General features: G+C 46.4%; 1 protein-coding gene across 2 annotated transcripts in view; it reads right to left on the reverse strand.

Annotated features, from left to right (window-relative positions):
- The window catches only part of ABCC3 (ATP binding cassette subfamily C member 3), a 113,971-nt gene that overhangs the window by 80,190 nt on the left and 9,838 nt on the right, over positions 1–23,943 (reverse strand). Inside the window, exon 1 of one of the 2 annotated variants that reach the window (XM_083148142.1) lies at positions 21,438–21,620. The exons of the other annotated variant lie outside the window; for it this stretch is intronic. Within the exon in view, the coding sequence (XP_083004268.1) occupies positions 21,438–21,482 (45 nt within the window). The 5' untranslated portion in view covers positions 21,483–21,620. Of the gene's footprint in view, positions 1–21,437; positions 21,621–23,943 lie in introns of those variants that run through there. 2 annotated transcript variants of the gene reach the window in all.

Raw genomic sequence — 23,943 nt, forward strand, 5'->3', positions numbered from 1 at the left:
TTGGCATCTAATAGCGGGGATATAATTTCAGCAATTTCTTTTGCTTTCTGAACAGATGATGTGTTGTATGATTGCGAGGCATCTATGTCTGCCAAGGGGTCTTGTGGACTAGGGGATTGGTGTGCCACTGGAGAACTTGCTGCCTGTGGTTTGTCCCTCTGTCTACTTGAGTTTGAGCCTCTCTGGGTCCTCTGTGATTTTGCTACATATTTTTCCATGGCGGTTGCCGTCGGAATATCTGTCAGGGTGCCGTCTAGGTCTGATGTCTTTGTTGCTAGTGGCAAAGTAGCTGTTCCTCAGACCACTGTAACCTTGCGGTTGGTGCTGTCACAGTGAAGGTTTAGGCTGGGCGAGGTATTAGGCAGGCTTTAGTCGTTCCCCAGGCCGCTATAACCTTGCAGCTGTTGCTGTCACAATGAGGGATCGGGCTTGGTAGGGCGCCGTGCAGATTTTGCGTGTAAGCCGGTGGTCTCTTGCGCCGGCTCTGTACTTTAGTAGTGGTCTTGGCGATGCCCTTTGTTTGGCACCTCTCTGGCAGTTAGAGTGGGGGTTTGTCTAGTTGTGGGGATCTGCTGCTCTTGTCAGGCTAAAGGTGTATGCGGCGTACTGGTTTCTGGCCTCGTGGGGAGCAGGTAGTTATGTGTCACCTGGGTTGTGCCGGGCCCGCCCAGGGCACCTCTCAGGCGATTAATTAGGGTGTTCCCGCATCCCTCCTTAGCCCTCTCTCACCTCCTATCTGTGCTGGCACTGCAAGGTCTTGTTCCCAGCAGGGTATCTTGTGGTCAGAATGAGGAGTTATTCTTTTATAACGGAGATCTCCGTCTCCGGCTTTATCCCCAAGATGGCGGCGGCTCTCCTCTGTAGCGTCCGCGTCTGTTGCTGTGCGGCGTGTTGGGGGAGAGCGGTAGCCTCCGCTTGACTGTCCGGGCGTACTCTGTGCGACGGGGACCTTCAGGGAGTCTGGTACTCTGCTTTGCGGTTCAGGGGGTGAGGTTGCCGGCTGCGTCTTCTGCGCCGTGCCGCTCCCAAGATGGCGGCGGCTTCCTCCGTCGCGCTTCTTCAAGCGCTTGGATCCGGGGTAAAAGGTACTGTGGAGAGCCGGGGATGTCATCCTCTTGTCCACCTGTATCTCCTGCGCTGCTGGAAGCGTGTGTCGGTACTGGGCGCTCGGTATTTTTGCTGTTTTCCGAGGCTCCGGGTACCCTTCGCGGAGAGCTCAGCTAAAATGCGGCCACTTCTCTTAGCCGCCCACCGGAAGTCGATTTGGGCACTTTTTACCCAATTTATTGGCCCGATCTGTTGGAATCGGGTGAAAAGGGCCCAAATCGCATAAGTGCATGGCTAGGTTAAAAGAGTACAGAACAATATATGGTGATAAACGACATCTACACTTCTTATTTTCTAGATATTGTAACCACCTATGTGACATTGCTGACATCACAACATTACGGCATTTTGCGGCAACTACAGTAGCTTACATCCAGACGCAGACTAACAATGGGCAGATGGAACTGCAGCTACAGACCTCCAAATAACAATAGGCCCAACATTGTGACAACATGGTAATCAGCAGACAGACATCAGCTCACCACATGGTTGGCCATAAATCACAAGTATTAAATTGCATTTCTATTTTAGCGCTATGCAATTTAACACATTTATGCAATTTATGTACTTTTAGATATTTAAGGAGACGCTGGAGGTTATTTGGCCGGAAACAAGTGACCCTCGCCGTTTAACCCCCGTGCTGGCCGCTCAGCATAGTTAATGTTCTGGGGGAACCCTCGCTGTCAAATGACAGTGAGGATTCCCCCAAACAGCGAGGCTTGCGGCTAATCGAGGGAGCCTGCTGCATTTAGCTACAAGCTTCGCTGTTTTAGTGGCCGCACCATTTTCACCTAACTGCAATAACCCAGCAACCTGGAAATGGCATGTGCAGGAGGTCAGTTGGGCAGCACTGCTCGCAAAAGTAATTGAATATACCCCATAGTGTTTGGATTCTATATGCCTACTTGGCATTGGCCTTAATTCATTAACCTTTTCATAATACGCCCTTGAACATTTTAAACTCCAGGCCTTTTAGGCCCATACTCTGTCCCTGCTTACATCAGTATCTGTTACTCAGCCAGATTAATAACTGGGGAGGGGGACACTATTGGGGGGGCAATAAACTTTATTTTTCTTTTTACAATGTCATTATGGGTTATTGTGTATAGAATTGTGAGGAAAAAAGTGTATTTATCCCATTTTAGAAATGCGGAAAAAGTAAAGCTCTGTGAATACTTTCTGGATTCTCTGTAGAAATTAAAGAAACTTTTAATTCAAATGAACTACCACATTTTCTTTTGATACATTTGTGGCTATAGGTGGATTGCATTGATAAATACTGACATAAAGCACCAGGAATCTTAGTAGCCCTATATACAACTGTATAACCATTTGAATTTCCAGGGGCGAGGAGAACAAAAAAAGAATTTATAATAAAACAAATCCTATAAATTGTATTAAAAAAATGTTCAGATATATTCTATGACATTTTTTCATGGATGTGTCTAGTGTTTTAGTCAAGTAAAGAAAAAAACAAACCTGGAAAAAAGGAAGTGTGGTAATAAAAGTTCCTAGTCTTATCTATCACAATGATTAGGGCAGCTGAGTAAACACAGTGATATCATTGTGGATATTACACAGTGTTAGGTGAAAAGCAGCCCTGTTCATAATGATGTATTGGTAATGATAATGTATCATATGCTCTGTGGGTTTAAACATGTTTTAAAGGCCATTTTTATGAGGGTTTTTTTAAGAGATATGTATTTAGAATTTCTTTAAAACCAACATTTTTACATTCTCTCACAATTACGCCTCAGTAGCAGTATTTTAGGTTAATGTTAAACTAATGAAGGTATTGATCCTAAAGTGAAGTCAGACAGGTTTTTTTGAGAGAATCATGACTCGTGGTCATTTCCTGTGTCATTTTTGTGTATCTTTATGTGTTTATCACACTGGACAAACTGAAGCTAGAAATGCAAGGTGTAGCACAGAGGCTCGTACATGCACTCGCTTCTCCCCTTCAGTCTCATTTTAACATTGTCTCTCATATGGTCTTAGCAATAAATGTGCAGCATTTTTAAGAAAAATATTAGCTGCCATCCTTGCCCGCACACCCGTTTGTTTCTCCAAATAAATGGTACATGCTGTCTGTCACAAAGGGGAAAGTGATGATGAGAAATGGTCAGGGGGTAAATAGAAAGGGCCTGATTCAGACCTGATTGCTGATCTGCAAAGTTGCAGATGACTGCAAATAGTTAGCTGCCGAGACAAAAAGAAAACCCGCCCTGTGTAAATCTGCGAATGAATTGCAAAATGATCACAGATCGCTATCCACTTTAAGGGAGGGGCGGGAGGCTAAAAGGAAAAAATCTGTGGGTTACTGGAGGACAGGAGGCTCGTATTCCTGCTCTGCATTTTAGATTTGAACATTTTTCAGCTGTCTATGACAGTAACAAGAATGCACTTGTAGTGGAGAGAAGGGGTCCAGGATGAGAGAGAGATGCAGTCTTTGTAGAGGTAGAGATATGGGGAGCAAAGGGGGGGGGGGGGGGGTTATGAGCTCTGGTTTATTTATTTTCTCCTGGTTAATTTGAGGCTCTGGGGAATGAAAATGTGAAGCTATGAAAAGATTGCATCTGAGCAGGGAAAGAATAAATTCCTGTGTGGGTTCTTGAGGACTGAAAGAAGGGGGAAAGAGACAGAAGGGGGAGAGAAAGAATTATGTGGAATAGACAACATTAAATATTGTAGAGAACAGGAATGATGAGTGGATACAGTGGTCAGGGCAGATGACACAGTGATTATTATTAATGTTAATTTATATGGTGCCACAAGGGTTCCGCAGCACCTATCCATACATAAATGAGCAGAAATAATAAAATTACTTATAGTACAAGGCGATTTAGGACAAGTACATGGTAAATAAAGATAGCTGCATCAGGCGAAAGGAAACTGACGTCATTATAGGGTGACAGAGACCCTAGTGTTAGGTGTCGCTGGAGTAAGGTGTAAAAAGTAAGACAGTATAGACCGCTGGGTACTTATGTAATATCTGGGCTCCCGTTTTTCTTATGAGACTGCGTCCGCTCGCCACGCTTGGATAGTAGGGGTATGAAAAAATGGGGTGCATTTAACATGGGAGTCCAGATAATACATGAGTACCGACCGCTGACTAAAATAGACTCTATTAGCTGGGCTAGATCAGGTGAAGGCAACCTGTGTCTCTCAAGCTGTTGTGAAACTACAAGTCCCAGAATGCCTTGCTACAGTTTTGCTATTAGGGAGTGCTAAAACTGTGGCACAGCATGCTGGGACTTGTACTTTCACAACAGCTGCAGAGCCACACTACACCTCAAGGACACGCCCCCTTTTGAGTGGCCACACACCCTTCCGGAGCATGCCTTCGGTGCGCGCACAACTACATCCTTCACTTTTGTCGCCAAAGTGGGCCTGTGTACTTTAAACGCCAGGGCCTATTTTTAATCTCATTCCCGCCCTCTCTCTGCTCTCCTCTCTCTCTCTCTCGCTGCTCTCTTAGCATGTACACTGGCACCACTAACACCCCCCCCCCCCTCCCATCACCTCTCCTCTCATGATGCCCCACCTGTCATTTTCTCATGGATCTCTTGTTAAGGCTTAATACATCTGCCCCAAGGGCCTGATTTTGGTTTGCAGAAGCAAATTCTCTCTCTAATTGACAAAACCATGCGCACTACAAGGGGGGCAGATGTAACGTGCAGAGAGTTATGCCCCTTTCAGACTTCACAAAAAAAAACGTATTTTACTGATTTTTAACCGTTTTAAAACGGTAATCTGTGCGGTCTGAAAGGTGCAGAGTGATTTTACCGTTTCCCAAAAAAATGTTTTTTTGGAAACGGTAAAAAAGCAGGGTCCTACCCTATTCAGTCCCGGGTTTTTTTTGCGGTCTGAACGGTACCATCAGTCCAATGAGCGGCGAGCAGAGGTGCGCCACGGCCAATCAGCGTCCGGCAGTGGCGGTGTGCGCCCAATGAGCAGCGTGCAGGGGGGCAGTGGGTGATGCCGGGACTCAGCGGTACTGGGCAGCTGCTGTAGGAGTCGGGGCTGCCACACACAGAACACCGGGTGCCCGGTCCCCATGGAGCCACCACCAGCCTGGGGCTGCCCTGTGCCTTCCTGCACAGCCTGCTCACCCTGTTTGATCTCCTGGATGACGGGCGGTGCGGCTACGTGCACCTCCAGGAGATAGAGCTGCGCTGGCGGGGAGCGGACACCCAGGAGCTGCCTCCCGGGGTGCTGCAGTGTCTGCAGAACGTGGCGCCCCCAGCGGATACCTCACCTTTGACCGCTTCATCCTGGGGCTCCAGACTTCAAGGTTCAATGCCCAGAACCGGGAGAACCAGCAGGTGGGGGCGCACCAACCGCACTGGCTTTGACCCTGTACTTGAAAACTTTCCAAAAACGGGTCTGCCAGGTATGTAAAAAAAACGGCATTTAAATGGTAATATACCGTTTAAGACAGGGGTCTTCAACCCATGGCCCGCGGGCCACAAGTGGCCCGCTGAGTTGTTTTGACTGGCCCGCCTGTAAATTCCAGTATAAAAAAAACAACAACCCTGTAAGTGCCATTTAAAAAAAAGCCAAAACCTTCCACGCTCATCCCTTTACATGGGGGACACGGCGGAGGAGGACGTGCAGTGGCTGGGGTGTACGGGACATGCACATTATGGATTTCCTGAAGCTGCGCACACGTCCCGCCCGCGCCCTTTCAGAGAAGACAGCCGCCACCGTGTGACAACCGGCTCCAGACCTCTGATGCTGCGCACCCGTCCCTGCCTGCCTCCTTCTCATTGAAGACAGCCGCCGCCGCAAGCAAGAGCAGCCCTCTGAAAGGGGAATACGGAGATTAAGGCAGGTTTCTTAAGGGGAGGTGAGCTGCCTGCCTGCAATGCGGTGCTGACTGGGGGGGGATGAGATGGCTGCAATGCGGTGCTGACTGGGGGGGGGGGGGGGGGGTGTAAGCTGGCTGCAATGTTGTGCTGAATATTGGGGGAGGGGAGCATCTGGCTGTGCAGTGCTGACTATGGGGAGGGGGGCTGGCAGTGCTGTGCTGATTATCAATGGGGGGGGCTGTGCGGAGATGCCTATGTTTGGGGGGGGGAGGGAGCTGTGCTGTCTATCTATGAAGTGCTGTGCTTTATGGGGGCTGTGCTGGCTATCTAGAATTACCCCTTTCTGACCAGTGACACTACTGGTGGCATTTTATGAGGGACACTACTGGTGGCATTTTATAAGGGACACTACTGGTGGCATTTTATGAGAGGCACTGCTGCGGGCATCATATGTATAAGCAGGAGTATTGGGGGCATTATAGTGTGTGGCATAATGTGGTGTGTGGCATAATGTGTAATGGGCATTACAGATAAACAGTGTATATTGATTTAAGTAGCCTGTGATTGCTTGGGCTTGATTTGTGAGGAGTACTAGGTCACTGTGTGGGCCTTCATGTTTATATGTCACTGTGCGGCCTTTAGCCAGCCAACTTAAGCGTGGAAGGACAACAACCATTCCTGCAGTAACCAATATCTGGTCATGCAGGTTGCAAAAGTGAAATGTCAGGTAATGGTGTTCCTGCTAGTTCACACGCTTATAATTAGGCCACACCCCTTTTGGGGAGCGCGCGCCTACGGCGCGCACAATTTCTTCTATATAATATTATGTATGGGGGAGCTGCATTTTTTTTATTTTTGCACTGGGACCCTAATTGTCTAGAAATAGCCCTGCTGCTGATTATATATCGGGGGCAGGGTTTATGTGTATGGGCAGCTGCGCCAACTATGTATGCTGGGGCTGTGATGTCTATCTATGAAAGGCTGTGCTAAATACCACAGTAGAGATTAGTGGCCCTCGGGCTTCGTTGAATTTTTTAATGTGGCCCACACTGTCGGAAAGGTTGAAGACCCCTGGTTTAAGAGATGCAGTGTGAAAGGGGTTTTACCTGGCAGAGGCTCGCTGCGCTCGCCACGCTTCGGGCTCGGTGGCTCGCAGCGCTCGCCACACTTTCTATTCTCGACTCCACGCCGACGCGGATAGTGGGGGTATGAAAAGGTCGGAGGACGCGTACCGCCGCCGCTCGCCACGCTTCGGGTTCACGTCAATGGCTGGGGGTCGTGGGCGGCAGTGAATCCTGTGTAGGATTCACTGCACTTTCGCTGTGATTCTCCCTGCTGGGAGATTCGCCGGCAGCTGCCCGTCCACTGTATTCAACGCGTCAGGGGCTCTCCTCCCCTGACGGCGACAATTACCCTCTGCGGTGAATTGCACTGGGCTCTCTCCCCTGCTGCTGCGGCCACACTGCCACTGCAGTGGATTGAGCAGAGTCACGGCGGGGGAGCGCGGTGATGCTGCCAGGAGCCCCTGCAAAGCCTGAGTACGGGGAAGGGTCCAGCAGCAGTAGCAGACCTCCGGCTCCAGCAGTCCCAGCGCTGACATCTGCTATCACCGCACTGGGGCTGCCAGAGCCGGAGGTCTGTTTCTTCTGGAGCCGCCCCCGTCCTCATGCTGTGCGGGGGCTCCCTGCTGATCAGATAACCAGTGTCCGGGCTCTCTCCCCTTCCCTCAGACCACCAGAACCTGCCTGCATTACAAGGCACCTTCACTGCTCTAGTGTCATGACTGCAATTGCCTGTCAGCTCATGTGCCCTGCATCACCCCCCCCCCCCCCCCCCATTGCTGCTCAGCTAGCTGTGTTAGTTCGCTGAGGGAGGGGGGGGGGGGGGGCAAAATGTAATACAAATTCTAAATATACAGTATTAAAGAGGAGCTTGTAATGAGTGAATATGAGCAATTTTTTTTATTGATTTTTTACATTAAAAAAAGAAAAGAAAACATTTATTTAAAAAGTACACATAACATTTCACCAAAAAAAATGCCGAATGCAAAATGGAGAATCATGGCGAAAATCACTGGAGAAAGAAGTTCTCCCATTGAGCATTGAATACACTCTCTGCAAATTTAACTAAAAACCCCATTGAAAACCACTGGCGAATCGCACACGGCGAATTGGCAGACATTCGCTGTTCACTTGCAGCGAATTTTCTCCATTTAATAGGGCGAATTGTTTTTTCTGTGAGAAAATTCGCCGTTACCCTGTCGAAATGCCAAATTTGCTGGAAAGTACAGCGAATCAGAGGCATTGAATATATATATATAGAATTTTTTTCTTCATAGGTGCCAACTGTCATTACTTATAAACAGAAAGGAATTCTATTGATCTGGTGCCACCTCTGCTGCAGATCACCCTTCTCCCAATTCCAGGTCTACAAGCCCTGGATCATTTAAACAATAAGAACCAACAACCAGGGAAGTGGTGTCTTGCGCTGACATGCCCAGTAGTTTTTTCTTTTTTGAAGAAGAAGAAAGTTTTAATTTAACAATGTGTTTTGTTCCCTCCAATTTGTCCAATTCCATAAACGTAAGAACAAATATAATTATGGTCAGTGTGATTTACTGAAAATAATGTCTCACTACTTAGTGACTGGACTATAAAAGAGACAAAGGTCTCCACTACACTAAAGACAAGGTAGGTGGCTCACATTGGTCTTACATTAGCTGGGTGCACCGAAAGTCCTATAATTACATATAAAATATAAGTTTTATCATTTTAATTAAATTTATAAAAGTTATATTTTATATGTAATTATAGGTCTCTCAGTGCACCCAGCTAATGCTTACTTTTCCTTGTGTGGTTGTTAAGAATGTGAACTATCTACTGTACCTTGTCTTTAGTGTCGCCACTAAGTGGCGAGACATTACATTTTTGAGTAAATCCCACTGACCATAATTATATTTGTTTTTCATTTTATGGAATTGGACAAATTGGAGGGAACAAAACACATTGGGGGACATTTACTAAGATGTGTATTCTACTTCACATGTGATGTTGCTATGGGCAACCAATCAGATCCTGTCTACTATCTTCTAGAGGGTGCTAAAGAAATAAGAAGTAGATTCTGATTGGTTGCCCATAGCAACATCACATGTGAAGTAGAATACACATCTTAGTAAATTTCCCCCATTGTTTGGGGATCGTCAATTAAAGTCTTCTAAAAAAAAGAAAGACTCCACTTCACTGGTTGTTGTTTAGCTTTCATTACTTATTTATTTTCTTACCATTAATTATTTATTATTTTTATTTATTTAGTTAGTTATTTTAATTTTATTTTTTATTTTTAGCACATTTATTTTTTATGTTCATTTTTTATTAGATTTTAATTCTATTTTTCATTATTTCTTCTCACTTTCCACATTGGTCTTATATACAATTCACCCATTACCCTAACTATTAGCGCTCATATGCACTCTCAAAATTGTCTACATTTAGGCAGTGATTCTTGTTGACTGCATAAATTCTCAGCTTTGCGGGTCCGCTAAACGCTGGTCGGCTCCTGCACAAAGGCACACCGGGGGCGAAATCAATCGATGGTTGCCGATCATCGAATAACTTCTAGATCTAAGACACCTCTCTGGTGTCTTAGATCTATGGACCACCTGTACGGGAAGAAGGTGGGCAGCTAACATCTGCTGACGTCAGCTGCTTGCCCCCTGCACCTGTGTCACCGCCAAATTTCCATGGGAACACCCAACATTTTCATGGGAATGACCACGGCCCACTGCCTCACACCTCCCAACCGCAGTGTTGTGTGTGAGCGGCCAGCGAATAATAAATTTCCCATCTCCGCTCGCACCAAGCGGTTGCACATGCAAATTAATGTTGATGTGCATGCGCAGTGTGCAATGGAAAACATCGCTCCGCTGTGCGAAAGCGCAGGGGAGCGATTAAATCACACCGTTAATGAGCTGCTTGTTTGCACAGAGCACAACTAAATATTTTTAAAGATTTTATCTTGTTTATTGTACTGTATGTATAGCACTTTACTAAAATAAATATTATAAACCCAATTTTGTATTAGCAGCAGAGGTAAATATTACCTAAATTATAATGATTAATAAGCAAATTATTACTGAGTCTTCTATGGTCTCAGGGAAAAACAGAGATAACAGCATACCATTCCATTCGCAACAATGTATGTTATGGACCTGCTGCTAAACTCATGAGAATTAAAATTGAACATCTCTGAGAACATTTCTGAGAATATGTGAAAGTATATGAGAATTTAACCCTAATAAAAACATTCCTATTTCTACTGTACATGCCATTATAAAAATTTGAGCAAACCATTATTTAGAGTTTTGGCTTTATCATAGGGTATAAGTGGATTAGAGGAAGTGGGCCCCAAAATGGTAGCTTGCCTATGGCCCCATGGTATTTTAATCCATTTCTGGTCCCACATTGTTTGATTTTTAGTCTCTTAGGGGCTAATTTACTAAGCTTCCATGTTCTCTGGATTCGTGTTTTCCGACGGTGAAGTGATTCATGTTTTGATGCCGGATTTGTTGGCAGCCAATCACTGCCAAACATGAAGCATGCACGGACCAGTCAGATCCATAAAGTGCTTATGTGTGTAAAAGTAAAAGAAAGTGTTAATATAAAAAATAAATAAAAACCTCTGCATGGGGTCCCCACCACCCAGAGGTTCCAGGGATAGCCCAAGGCTTCAGCCCTGGCCCTTTAATGTCTGGAGAGGGGGACCCCTTTATTGGGAGAGTCCCCTTTCCCCCATGGACCCTGCCCAAGTATAACTAGTTGGGGGATAATGCTATGGCTGCAGGGACCAACATCAACGTTTCCCCCTGGCTGTTTTACCCTATTGACTAGTGGAGCCCGATGCTGATTGCAAAAATACGAGGGACCCCTACATCCTTTCCCCCCCATATTTTTAGAACCAGCTTAAGAAGGGGAGCCTGCTTGATTGTTTTTTTTTTATTATTCACACTTTCTTTTACTTTTATACACATAAGCACTGCATTGATCTCACTGACGCGGGCATGCTTCTACAAACATGCCAGCTAAAAGCAGTTCTATTTGAGAAGTGCATTTGGAGTTGAATTTACGGCAGAGTTTGCTGACATGAATGATAGTAAATTCCGATGTTGTTATGATGCCTATGGAAAGTCCTGCCATGTTTGGCCGATGGTCTATTGATTCGTATATATGTGTTCTACCATGATTTTCATTCAAATTTAAGCAAACTCTGCTTGGTTTTGAGTTTGGTAAATTATCAAGATCTTATAAAAAAAATGCAATCTCAAATTTCAGTAAATTTACCCCTTGTAGTTTCTGTTTTAACGGTCTACTACCTCTCATTTGTCATTACCTCTGCACACACTACAAGCTGTGGTTTATGGATACCAATGTACAGATGGAGCGCCTCTCATTTATTGCCAGCCTGGTGTTCGTCAGTGGAGAGGCGCTCCATCTGACTGGGATGCATCTCACATGCATGCGTGTCCCAGTCACTTGGCAGCGGGGAGCGGAAACCCTGCCCGTCTCCACTTCAAGGAGATGGGCAGGGTTAGGGAAAGGGTGCGGGGAGGCAGCAGGGACCGGTGGGAGGCAGCTCCGTCGGAATGAATGTGCAAGCGCCTCGTGCACGCACACCCCCAGGCGCTCCATCTGTATGTATGTTTTTTTTCTCGATTCTTATACAATGTTTAATGTATGTTAATAGATGTTCTCTGAATACTGTACATCTGTTTTATTGAATAAGTTCAGTGGCAGTGCGAGATGTCCACCTAACTTGTAAGTTTTTTAAAGGGGAGTTAAATCGCAAGGCAAAACCATGCCTTATAAGTGAATTCCCCTTTTAAAAAAGTCAGAGTTCGGCGTCGCACTGCCACTGAACTCGGGCGACAGTCTACCTCACCCAGAGTCTCCTGCCCTTTCTGCTCTGTCATCAGCTCAGGTAAAACATGTGTGACTGTACCACACCCCAGAGATCAATTATGTGTATGTGAGTCACCTGTAGAAAAAATAAAAAACCCGGGAAATGAGCACACATTGAAGCTTTTATATTGGAGCTAACGTCTTACTGCAATCTAGTATAAATCTGGGTACACACTGTAGCGATAGGTAATTGTACCAACATCGGAACGAATCCCCATCAGCAGAGATTGATGGTGTACACACTGGCACAATGTTAATGAACAGTGAAATAGGTGGATTTAGACCTCATGGGGCCCTAGCCAAGATACCGGTTTGGAGCCCTCCTCCCTCCAACAATTTTTTTTTTTTTGGCTGCTAATTATAGACGGCATCAATAAACTGACTGCCCACATAAGTGGCTGAAACCATTTTGTGTTTCCAAACATTTTTTATTCTATCAGAACACGAAAGGGACTTTGGGAGTGTAGACAGCTACAGTATATGTAAAATCATGCAGTAGACACAAAATGCTTCTCTGGGAACTTTTGGATGGCCAGGAAATCTTTATGGGGCCCCTTGTAACCTCCTGGGCCCTAGGCAGTTGCCTAGGTTGCATTGTGGAAAATCCATCTTTGGTTCTTTATTAGCATATATAAGGTCGCTAGCGATATCGCTAGGTTTGATATGAAGCGCATCAAACCTGATGTCATTGTATGTGACTGTTGGATCGCACATACAGTATCCCCAGTACACACTGAGTGATGTAGGCATTATGCCGATTTGCCGGACCAGACAGACCATTGCCCAGTGTGTACCCATAGTCACTGATAAACATAATACTGCTATAACATTTGTCAAGATTACAACAGCTCAACCGAATCACAATCATCCTACACCTGTAATAACAAAATTTTTGTATTCTTATCAGAGTATTTATCCTTAGCCCAACCAAAGCACCCATAAGGCCACCATATAAACTTGCAGACAAACATCTGCTCGTTTTGCACTTAACTATAAACAAATTCCGTGTAAACAGTCTGAAAGCTAGAAGTGGAAAACTGGCAGTCATTTATGACATTAGTATTATTTAGTCATGAAAGCATGGAAATATTGCAAGTACATGCTGATTAGTTGTAAAGGTTAACTTTGCTTAATAAGAGTTCTAGCTTATATAATGTTATTCCTATCTCCAGTGGTGCCAAGAGGGGGAGAGGGAGCAGGCAGGGCTGGCAACGGTGCACTTATATCTCTGGGCACCCCCCCAAACACATACCCAAATTTTTATTACATTGAATGTGTTTTTATTATTAGAAAAAAATGATAATTATTCACTATGCAAAATAACAGAGCAGGGCAGATGGGAGGGTGCAGCATTGTGCGTCGTATGGTTCGCTGTGTTGTGTAATGTCACCTAACACATTATGGGCGGGATGCTATATAGCAGAAATGCGGTAAAAACCCCGTTTTCGGGGTTTCTACCGCATTTCTATATGCTATATGGCGCCTCCGCAGTGTCAGCGCTGCGGAGGGAATCGCCAGCTAAAGCTGGCGAATCCCTGCAGAAGCCTATGGGCTTCTTACCGCAGCGCTGTTTGAGGGATCCGTCACGGATCCCTCCCAGCGTGCCCTGCGGCCGGCGCCGGGGTCTGCGCATGCGCAGATGGACTCCCGGGTCACAGACCCGGAAGTCCAGCGCCGGCACCGCATCGCAAGGGACAGCTCTTACCGCAAGAGCTGTCCCTTGCATGAATAACGGCATATGTTATAGCATATGCCGTTATTAAAAATGCGATGCCCGGCGATAATGGGCGCGGATGTTACAACATCCCGCCCCATGGGACAGATTCTCTAAGCTTCAAAAGTGATAAAATGGAGAGTGATAAACAGCCAATCAGCTCCTACCTGCCATGTCACAGACTGTGTTTAAAAAATGTCAGACAGGAGCTTATTGGCTGGCTGTTTATCACTCTCTATTTTATCACTTTGTCACCGCTACTGTATGCAAGGTGGGCTGTGCATTACTACTCTATGGGGGTTTTTCTGTTTGGTACGGTGAAACGTGCGTATGGTCCGTCACACTGTGCGTTTTTCGTACGCTCACGGTGAGCGTAAGTCCGCCCACAGAGCAGCCGCACATGGACGGTCACAGACACCGACAATGGGGAGTGGCGTTCACTTGAGCGTACGCCACCGTGCACGGACAGATCTCCCTCTTAGCCACTAATACCTTGCATACATCAGAGCGTACGCCACAGTGCACGGACGGATCTCGTCCATTTTCCCACCGACACCTTCTGTATATCTGACCGTACGCCACATGCAAACATGTTCTAATATTGATCAAAATAAGACTTTAGAGTGTGATAGGCAGATGTTGGGATCCTTTGTTAGAGATATGTTATTGCAATAGTGTGCTTGGTGGCATCTTACATACAGAGTGTGCTACATAAAGTTCATAGCAGATATGAAAGTGCATAATGTATTTTCTTGGGAAAAAAAATACAGATTGTGTGCAAAATAGTGGCCATGGCCTTAGGACATTGCTCCACCATTGCAAGTAGAAATTGAGTCCAAAAACATCATTGTTGCTCTTAGACGTGGTTTATGCGTCTTTTTCATAATAAAAAACTGGTATGTTTGTGTTACAGTGAAAAAGTTGACACATGTCGACTCCTGTGGATTGAGTGTCCCATTTCTGAATGGGTGTAGCTGGTTATAAAATAACTACCTGGACATATATAACCAGGTATTAGAATGAATATTACCTAAAATTAAACCAACCTTTACATGTTGAAAAGTGTAGAAAGATAAGCTTCCAATGTGTTTGAGGGCTGTGTGTGGCTTGCAGGTAGTGAAATAATGGTTTTCACTTAATAGCCTGCAGAATTACATTCAGGTGTATGTGTTTGACTAGTAATCAGCGTTAATTAGCAGACTCAGGCGTCCGCTCTCATGCGGTATCTCTAGGGATTGTCAGGAGCAATCTTTGGCTTCTGCCTGTTTTTGGAACAAAATGCACGGTGCGTTCGCCGATCGAGGCGGTTGTGGCACCGTGCATTTTGTGTGCAAAACCCCGTGTACGCCCATGTTTACACCCAGGGTACTTGTTTCCTAGAACGGCCACAATCAGGGGTAATCATGTACCTTAACTTAAGGTACACGATTACCCCCAATGGACCAGATTTCCTTTGAAATCAGGTCCATTTTGCCGGCAAAGGCAAAATTGGGTCCATCGCGTCGGTCGGGTGCATTAACATGGCACGCGACCGATGCGATGCACCCGATTTTGCCATAGGGTTCAATGTTAAAATATTTTTAACATTGTAATCGGGGAAAAAATGGGAAATGGGCCAATATGGCCCATTTCTCATTGTATATGCCCCCCCCCCCATTGTGAACGTCACCTCACGATTGACGCCAACCCGAAGCGTGGCGAGTGTAGCGAGCCCGCGAGGGGCGGCGGTACGCGTCCACCGACTCTTTCATACCCCTACTATCCACGTCGGCGTGGAGTTGAGAATATAAAGTGTGGCGAGCACAGCGAGCCACCGAGCCCGAAGCGTGGCGAGTGCAGCGAGCCCCGCGAGGGGACGCGTTTACCTGTGAAGTTATACGCGTGCGCTCGCCACGCTTTGGGCTCGGTGGCTCGCTGCGCTCGCCACACTTTATATTCTCAACTCCACGCCGACATGGATAGTAGGGGTATGAAAAGGTCGGAGGACGCGTACCGCCGCCCCTCGCGGGCTCGCCACGCTTCGGGTTGGCGTCAATCGTGGGGTACCGTTGAGGGGGTTAAAATTGGGGTCTGGGGACACTTTTATATTGAATCCAATGTAAAATAGGGTCCCAGGGACCCTATTCACATTTCAATCAATGTAAAAATCGGGACCATCACGTTGGTCGCATCGCATGCGATTTGGTCGCATGCGATGCGATCGATGCGATTTGACCAACCCGATCAACATCGGTGTGGCCGTTCTAGGAAACAAGTACCACGCCCAGTTATCCTCATTATTCCGGTCGCACCCATAAAAACGCCCACATTCCGCCCACAATGACCGTGCTCTTACGGACAGGTTTTTTTTTCGCACAGAGAGACCCGTCCGTGAGCGGTGTGAGGTCGCCGCACATGCGCATTGCGAAAGATACGCATGCGCAGATGAAAAAAAAGCCAGATCCGACCGTATACGGTCCCACCGTACCAAACAGAATAACCCCCTATGTGAGTTGGGGGGTGCATTGCTACTGTATGTGAGGTGGGCGGTGCATTGTTTCTATAAGTGAGGTGCATTGGTGTAAGCGGTGCATTGCTAGGACACAGAGTTTAAGTGACAGCTGTACAGAGTTCTGTGCTGAAATGTGCATTGTGAGTTGTCATCAAGTCACCGTCCTAAAGACAAAAGGTTGGTATATGTTTAAATATGAAAGTATACTGACTGCAGAAGAAATGCAGCTGTGGGGATCAACAGTCCTTTTCACTTTTTTATTGAGGGAAAACAACTTTTTCATTACATTTTTAGTGAAATTACAATTATTACACATTGATTTAAAAAAAACACCGGAAAGGTGGAAATATACACATTGCTTTGGTAATCTCAGGATGCAAATAGAAAGAAGTTATACTGTATTACTGTCCGGTTCCATGGATCTGCCGCCTGACTAAACTACAGACACATGGGGTGACATTTAATAGGATGTGAGTTTTAGTAACATTTCAAAATCGCACCTTATCCCAATTTTTCTCCCAAAACCGTTATTCAATGGGATGCACTAATGTGGCCAAAAAGTGCAAAGAGATGCGATGTGGTGCGATTTTATGACACAGTAATGTGCGAGTTCCAGCGCAGGTCATGTGCGATTTTCTAACCAACCGGAATGCGAATTAAAACACTGCCTCCGCATGCCAAATAACCCCCTAACCCAGTGGTTCACAAACTGTGAGTCGTGGCTCCCTGGGGTGCCTCGGCACACTTGCTGGGGTGCCCCGTGTTGGTGGTCCCAGACCAACTAAAATTATTTATGGTCCATTATTTATGAACAAAACCAGTGCTAGTGGCTGCTAATCATAAAATGTGTGTACAATCAGAAGCAAATCCTGCCTTTTACCACATAACTGAACCAAAGGATCATATAGAAACACAATCTAATCATTTTAATATTTTGGGGGGCCTAGGGGTGCCATAAAAAAAAATCAGATACTCTAGGGTGCCGTGATTCAAAAAAGATTGGGAACCCCTATATAAAGGGGCACAGGCGCCATTTATAAATGTATTATCAGCCGAATAGACACGAATAGCCTTGACCACCTTAAAGCTAAATGGGAGCTCAGTATTGGGGAACTGGATGGGGAACAGTGGACCGAGATCCTTGACTCGGTCAGATACGCCACCCCCTGCTTGAAATACCAGCAAGTATCATTTAATATATTACATAGAGCCTATAGATCTCCAATCTCCATGCTGCGAGCAGGGCGTAGACCGGATGACGCCTGCCCCAGATGTGCGTCACCTGGTGCTGACTTCTGGCACATGTTATGGTCTTGCCCACCGATTCTGGCCTTTTGGGAGGCGGTCTGGGTCGACACACTCCTCACTGAGCTGTCTCTCCCCCCCTTTGACTCTAAATACTGTATGTTTGCTTTGGGACTTTAGGAGTCTCACTCACCCCCAGTTTATAAATATGTCCTCTGCCTTACTGCCCTTGCTAAGGTGCTCATAGCCAGGAAATGGTTCGACGTGTCATACCCGAATATTTACCACTGGAGGGCACTTGTCAATGAGGTTGTAGGCCACGAGAGGTTTACCTACAGGTCAAGGGGCTCGCTCGTTCCTTATGCTGCCAAGTGGGATAGATAGACCTCCTCTAGGCTGGCCCTGCCCGCTGACCCCCCAATATGACCATACAGCTCGCTGATCATCTACAAGCGGAGCCTCGCTGGCGCCCGCCCTCCCACCCCCTCCCTCTGTGCTTCGATCCGTGTCACGGCATCCTCGTCTACCTCAACCCAATGAGAATGCCCCCTACCTGGGATGCTGGATGATTATTACACTATACCCTGCTGCTATCTCAATGGCTCAGCGTGCTACTTGCTTGCACATCTTTCTTTCTTATGTATACTTATTTATTTTTTCTATTTCTTTTCTATTTGTTGGCGGGTGGGGAGATGGTACTCAAGACATGAGTACCGGGATAGTTTGTTAGGGGAAAAATATACATGACGGCTACATATGTACATCTGTGCTACCATTGAACATTTCTCGACATCACCTATGGACACTGAACCTTGCCACAAAGAATACCCTGAGACAGATTTGTATTGAAATGTTTGCAAGTGTTTTATTGTTCATCTCTGCATAAATCGATGTAATTTATCATTGACAATACTGCCTGTTAACAGTACAGATGTACATTCATCCTCATTTGTTTCAATAAAAATGTACCCAATTTAAAAAAAAAAAAGTGCGATAATGCCATTTTGTTGCCTAAATATCGCACAAATTCAACTAGCGCATCCTATTAAATGTCACCCTTGGTGTTTAGCTTAGAATGCTGGGGGAGGAGGCTCGGATGCGAACAGTGCCGATCAGCCATGTGAAAATCTATAAAACAGTAACTAAGTAACTCAAACTTTAATATATTTCAACTGTAGCCAAGAATGTTAAGTTTGTCAATGTGCCAGAAAGTAAAAAGGAAGTAAAACTTTCGATAGTTTGGCTTTACAGGCATCCATCTCTCTCTCTCTCTCTCTCTCTCTCTCTCTCTCTCTCTCTGTCCCACTCTCTCTCTCTCTCTCTCTCTCGCTAGCTATCATGACACCTTCGCCTGACAGCCTTGCTTCTGGCACCTACAATATTTTCTACTCCCTTCCCTGGCTGCCTGCAAGATGGCAAATGTATTTCAAGTTTGGCTTTCTGACGTGAAAAGTCCTACATAACCAGTGTCCACAGTACCTGAATCAGCTTCTGATTCCCTTCGTAAGGCAGCTTTATGCACTAGCCTAAGGGCCACTAGGGAACTTAGTAAATGTTGAGAATGAATAGATTAATAAATGCTGTGAAGAGGGTGGGGGGGGGGGGGGGGGGCTTCATGGGTGATTAGAGGGAGATTATTAAATGCTGGGCATGCTCACAGTGTCTATATCTGCAGGCAGAAGGAATGTCCGTGCCTTCACAGCATCAAAATGGGGGCGTGGCCTTGTGGAATTTTAAGGCCATGCACCCTTGCTGTTAGGCCACATCCCCAAAATCCAGGCGTGCTCCGCGGGTGCGCCCGGAGGTCACGCTATCAGTGTTATTAAAGTTGCGAGGTATGCCCTAAGGACCTAATTCAGCATGGTTCGCTAATCAGAGAATTCGCTGTGGACAGTGAGCACAAAGCCACTATCCAGACAGAAAGAAAAAAACACCCTTTGCAAAAGTCTGAATGATTTGCTAATAGTAAACCATTTGCAAAAACAAAAGACAAAACAGTTTTTCCATATGTGCCAGTCTAGGGCTTACTCTAATCTGCTCAAGAATTAGGCTGGAATTGGTCATCACTGACATCAGAGACCCACCCAAAAACCACCTGGTCACACCTGCGTTTTCACAAACACACACAGAAAATGCCAAGTCTCCGCTCCTAAACACCCCCTTCCTGTCAATCAATCAATCTGTGGCTAGTCTGCGTACGGATATTTTTTCACTATTTGGTCCCAAGGATGTGCAATGCACAAGTTGCGCAAGCGCAGTCATTTGATAATCAATATGTATATAGCTATTCCCTACAGTATATATCTTTTTTTTTTCTATAGTTTTTCTATAATCTAACATTTGTGATTTTCTCTTATGCTGCACAATGACTTCTGAAGAGACAATGTGAAATAGCAGTTTTACAGCGGCTTAGTAAGTGCTCAGTACATGGCTAACATTAGTTTAAAATGTATTACATTTAACGATAGTCTGTAGTTGCTAAAATATAATCTGCATATATTTGATTGATGAACTACTATATGGCTTTTAATGCAAATATTTATTTGTACAATCGTGTACTGTTAATGACACATACATTATGGTCTGTAGCCACAATCCAGACTACACAAATTCACAAGTGTCTCCTTACAAAGTGAAATCTAACTCCCCAGTAGCCACACCCAGCACATTTTACTTCACTTGAAGCTGTACAGGTCATGACTGAACTAATGTGAGAAATGTGTGTCCATCCAGATGAGTACTATTTCAGGAAATAATTGAATTCATTGCATTTCAAAACATATAGTACAACCAGACGGTGTCCTGTTTAAGTCAGCACAGACTCCGGGGTCACCACTGTGCTGTGTATTCCATGCAAGGCAGCCAAAGTGAGCATTACATCCAAATCTAATGGAACTATCTGTGTCATACTTGCCTACTTTTGAAAAGTAGTTTCAGGGAGATTATAGATCACACTGTAGGGCAACGTGTGGAGTGCCGTTGAGGGGGGCGTACCACATTTTACCCAAAGGGCGTGTCTATCTCCACCCATGGCTGTGTCAACTGTCACTCAGGGGTGTGCCCTGCAGTGGCAGGTAAAAAGTAAATAACAAAAGTGCAGTACTGGCCACACACACTGATATCTCAGCTACATTCCCACAGTACTACCCACAGTACTACCAGCCTTCCTTTTAAACCCTGTCCCTGTTCGTTTTTGACTTGTGCATGCACAGTCCATATTGTGAAAGGAGGCGGCTTAGGGGATTTCTGGAGCTGCGCTTCAATTTGCAGGCCAGCGGGGTATTCAGTCACACATCATAGTACAGAATACACAGCACCCCCCTCCCATATTACACCCTGTACACACAGCACATTCTATAAAACACCATAATATATCACATGCAGCTTCAACCCATATTACACCCATTACATATACACAGCACCCCCCTCCCCCATATTACACCCTGTACCGTACACACAGCACATTGCACAATACACTATAGTATATTACATGCAGATTCCCCCCATATTACACCCATTACATATACACAGCACCTCCCTCTCCCCATATTACACTCTGTACAGTACACACAGCACATTGCACAAAACACAATAGTATATTACATGCAGATTCCCCCATATTACACCCATTACATATACACAGCACCCCCTCCCCCATATTACACCCTGCACAGTACACACAGCACATTGCACAAAACACCATAATATATCACATGCAGATTCCCCCCATATTACACCCATGACATATACACAGCAACTCCCTCTCCCCATATTACACCCTGTACAGTACACACAGCACATTGCACAAAACACCATAATACAGTATATCACATGCAGATTCCCCCCATATTACACCCATGACATATACACAGCACCTCCCTCTCCCCATATTACACCCTGCACAGTACACACAGCACATTGCACAAAACACCATAATATATCACATGCAGATTCCCCCCATATTACACCCATGACATATACACAGCACCCCCCCTCCCCCATACATGCAGCACATTGCACACAACATATTAAATTATACATAGCAGCCCCATATTACACCCAGTACACACACATAATACACCAGCCCCCATTTCCTTAGTGCACACAGCACTCACCTGGCTGTGTTGTTGCTCATGCCAGGGACTTAGGGAACCAGCCATGTGGTGAGGGAGGGAGGGAGGCAGCGCAGCACAGGGAAAGCAGAGGGGGAGAGGCAGGAAGAGCTGGTCTGTGTAACACGGAGCTGAATGTGGGGGCGGGCCCAGCCTCAGGGAAGCCCCGACTGCAGTGCCTGATGATCCTGTCATCCGGTCTGTGCGCACAGGAGCTGGTCACCGCTACCCATAACACCGCGGTGGCCGGCTGTGACTCCCCCACACAGGCCCCGCCCCCCGCCAGTACGGACGCGCGCATGCGCAGTCCGAATTTCCAGAAACTAATCCCAGAAACCGGGAGGTATGAGGGGCTTTGCGGGGCAGCGGGAGGGTCAAGCAAAAAGCGGGACCCTCCCGCTGAATGCGGGAGGGTTGGCAAGTATGATCTGTGTTGTACTCATGTCGCACAGATTTGTAATATAACACTTGTGCTTTCTAAGGGGTGATCCTGTGCTTACACCATAGATGGCACAGAGGTGGCTCCCTAGCAACGGACAATGCAATTTATCCTGCAGTGTTCTCAAGTTGCAACCTGTTTTGTCTGGGTGAGTCCTGCCATTTATTTTCTTGCAAATTATGTTTACATACATAAATTGCTCAGTGCACACTTCTACACCACATGATCATCAATAATTCATGCCTAATTAGGACTAATATATACTGTACTTGGCTTTATTATTTCAACTATTTAACATTCTACACTAAAAAAGGACATAACTGTTAATATCAAAATGTGACTTTGCTAGAATGCGCTTAGGACAGAGGAATGTATAATGACATAGTTTTGATTATTCTTCTGCTAGTTTGAAATAAACTTAGGAATATGTATCTGCTCTCTGTCAAATCCAAGCAACAGCCATACCATCACAAGCTATATTATTGTGAGAGTTTTATCACAACTCCATTAGATTGGCAAATGAGGAGGAGAAAACATTTTTTTTTAATATAGCGCAGCATATTCCGTTGCGTAGCGCAGCGGAGGCAGTCCGGGGGGGGGGTTGCAGAGGGCAAAATGAGCTGACTTTCCAGAGACCGGGGCCTGGGACAGCTGTACCCACAGCACCCCCCTATTGGCGGCCCTGGACACCTAGGTGAGGTTCGCAATACCATAGTAATGTCTCTGGACAAAAACAGTGTTAGGCTGCGTTAGGGGTTGGTTATACAGGTTGAACACCGATTACCCGGCATCATCTGTTCCAGCACTGAGCCAGGTTACTGAATTTGCAAGATTATCTGTAGTACCTTCTGTAAAAAGGGATCCCCCCTCAGTGTGAACTCCACATTACCAATCAACACTCCACCACCCCCCGGCAGCTAGTCTCAGGCTCGCAAAGCATCCAAGCTCCCGCAGCATTTCTCAGTCCCTGCAGAACAGCCCCCCCTCGCCCCAGCAACGCCATCACCCCTGCATGCCAACACAATAACACTTCCTCTCTAAATCCTCCCACTACCCTCATATATAGTTACATAGTTACATGGTAGGTAAGGCTGAAAAAAGACTTGCGTCCATCTAGTTCAACCTGGTATAGATATCCATTGCTGATTTGGTAGGTTCTGGTATTTTACAGACAAATTATATTTCTTATTTGTACCCATGGATGTTTTTCTCCAGTAAATGTTTGTCCAACTTTGCCTCATAAGTACTTCTAAGCCCTCCTAACAGTCCCTTCTACATCTAAAGGCCCCCATACACTAGCCGATTTTGGTCAGATTTCAGCCAGATCAGTCGGATCTGGCCGAAATCGGACCAAAATCGGCTAGTTTTGATGTCCCCTCAGATCCGATGCGCGGTCCCGTGCGCATCGGATCTACGTCGGGTGGTCGGACCTGCTGTACGTCCGACCACCCGACTTGGGACCTAGTGGGGCGGTGGAGGGAGCAGGGGGGGCTGGGGACGCTGCGGGGGACACGTCTGTGTCCCCCGCTGCTGGGGACAGCGTCTGTGCGGCGAGAAGGTAGAGGGAGCAGGGGGGGCTGGAGACGCTGCGGGGGACACAGGCTGCATAGAGCCGGGCAGGGGGAGCCGGCCGGGAGCTGTCAGTAATGAATAAAAAAAAAAGCCCATACAATGAATGGGCGGCCTGTGATTGGCTGAGCGTTCTCTCAGCCAGTCAGCAATTGGCTGAGAGAGCGCTCAGCAGCCAATCACAGGCTGCCCATTCATTGTATGGGCTTTTTTTTTTATTCATTACTGACAGCTCCCGGCCGGCTCCCCCTGCCCGGCTCTATGCAGCCTGTGTCCCCCGCAGCGTCTCCAGCCCCCCCTGCTCCCTCTACCTTCTCGCCGCACAGACGCTGTCCCCAGCAGCGGGGGACACAGACGTGTCCCCCGCAGCGTCTCCAGCCCCCCCTGCTCCCTCTACCTTCTCGCCGCACAGACGCTGTCCCCAGCAGCGGGGGACACAGACGTGTCCCCCGCAGCGTCTCCAGCCCCCCCTGCTCCCTCTACCTTCTCGCCGCACAGACG

This window comes from Crinia signifera, chromosome 6 (assembly GCF_055691185.1).
Source record: "Crinia signifera chromosome 6, ASM5569118v1, whole genome shotgun sequence".
NCBI classification, from domain to species: domain Eukaryota; kingdom Metazoa; phylum Chordata; class Amphibia; order Anura; family Myobatrachidae; genus Crinia; species Crinia signifera.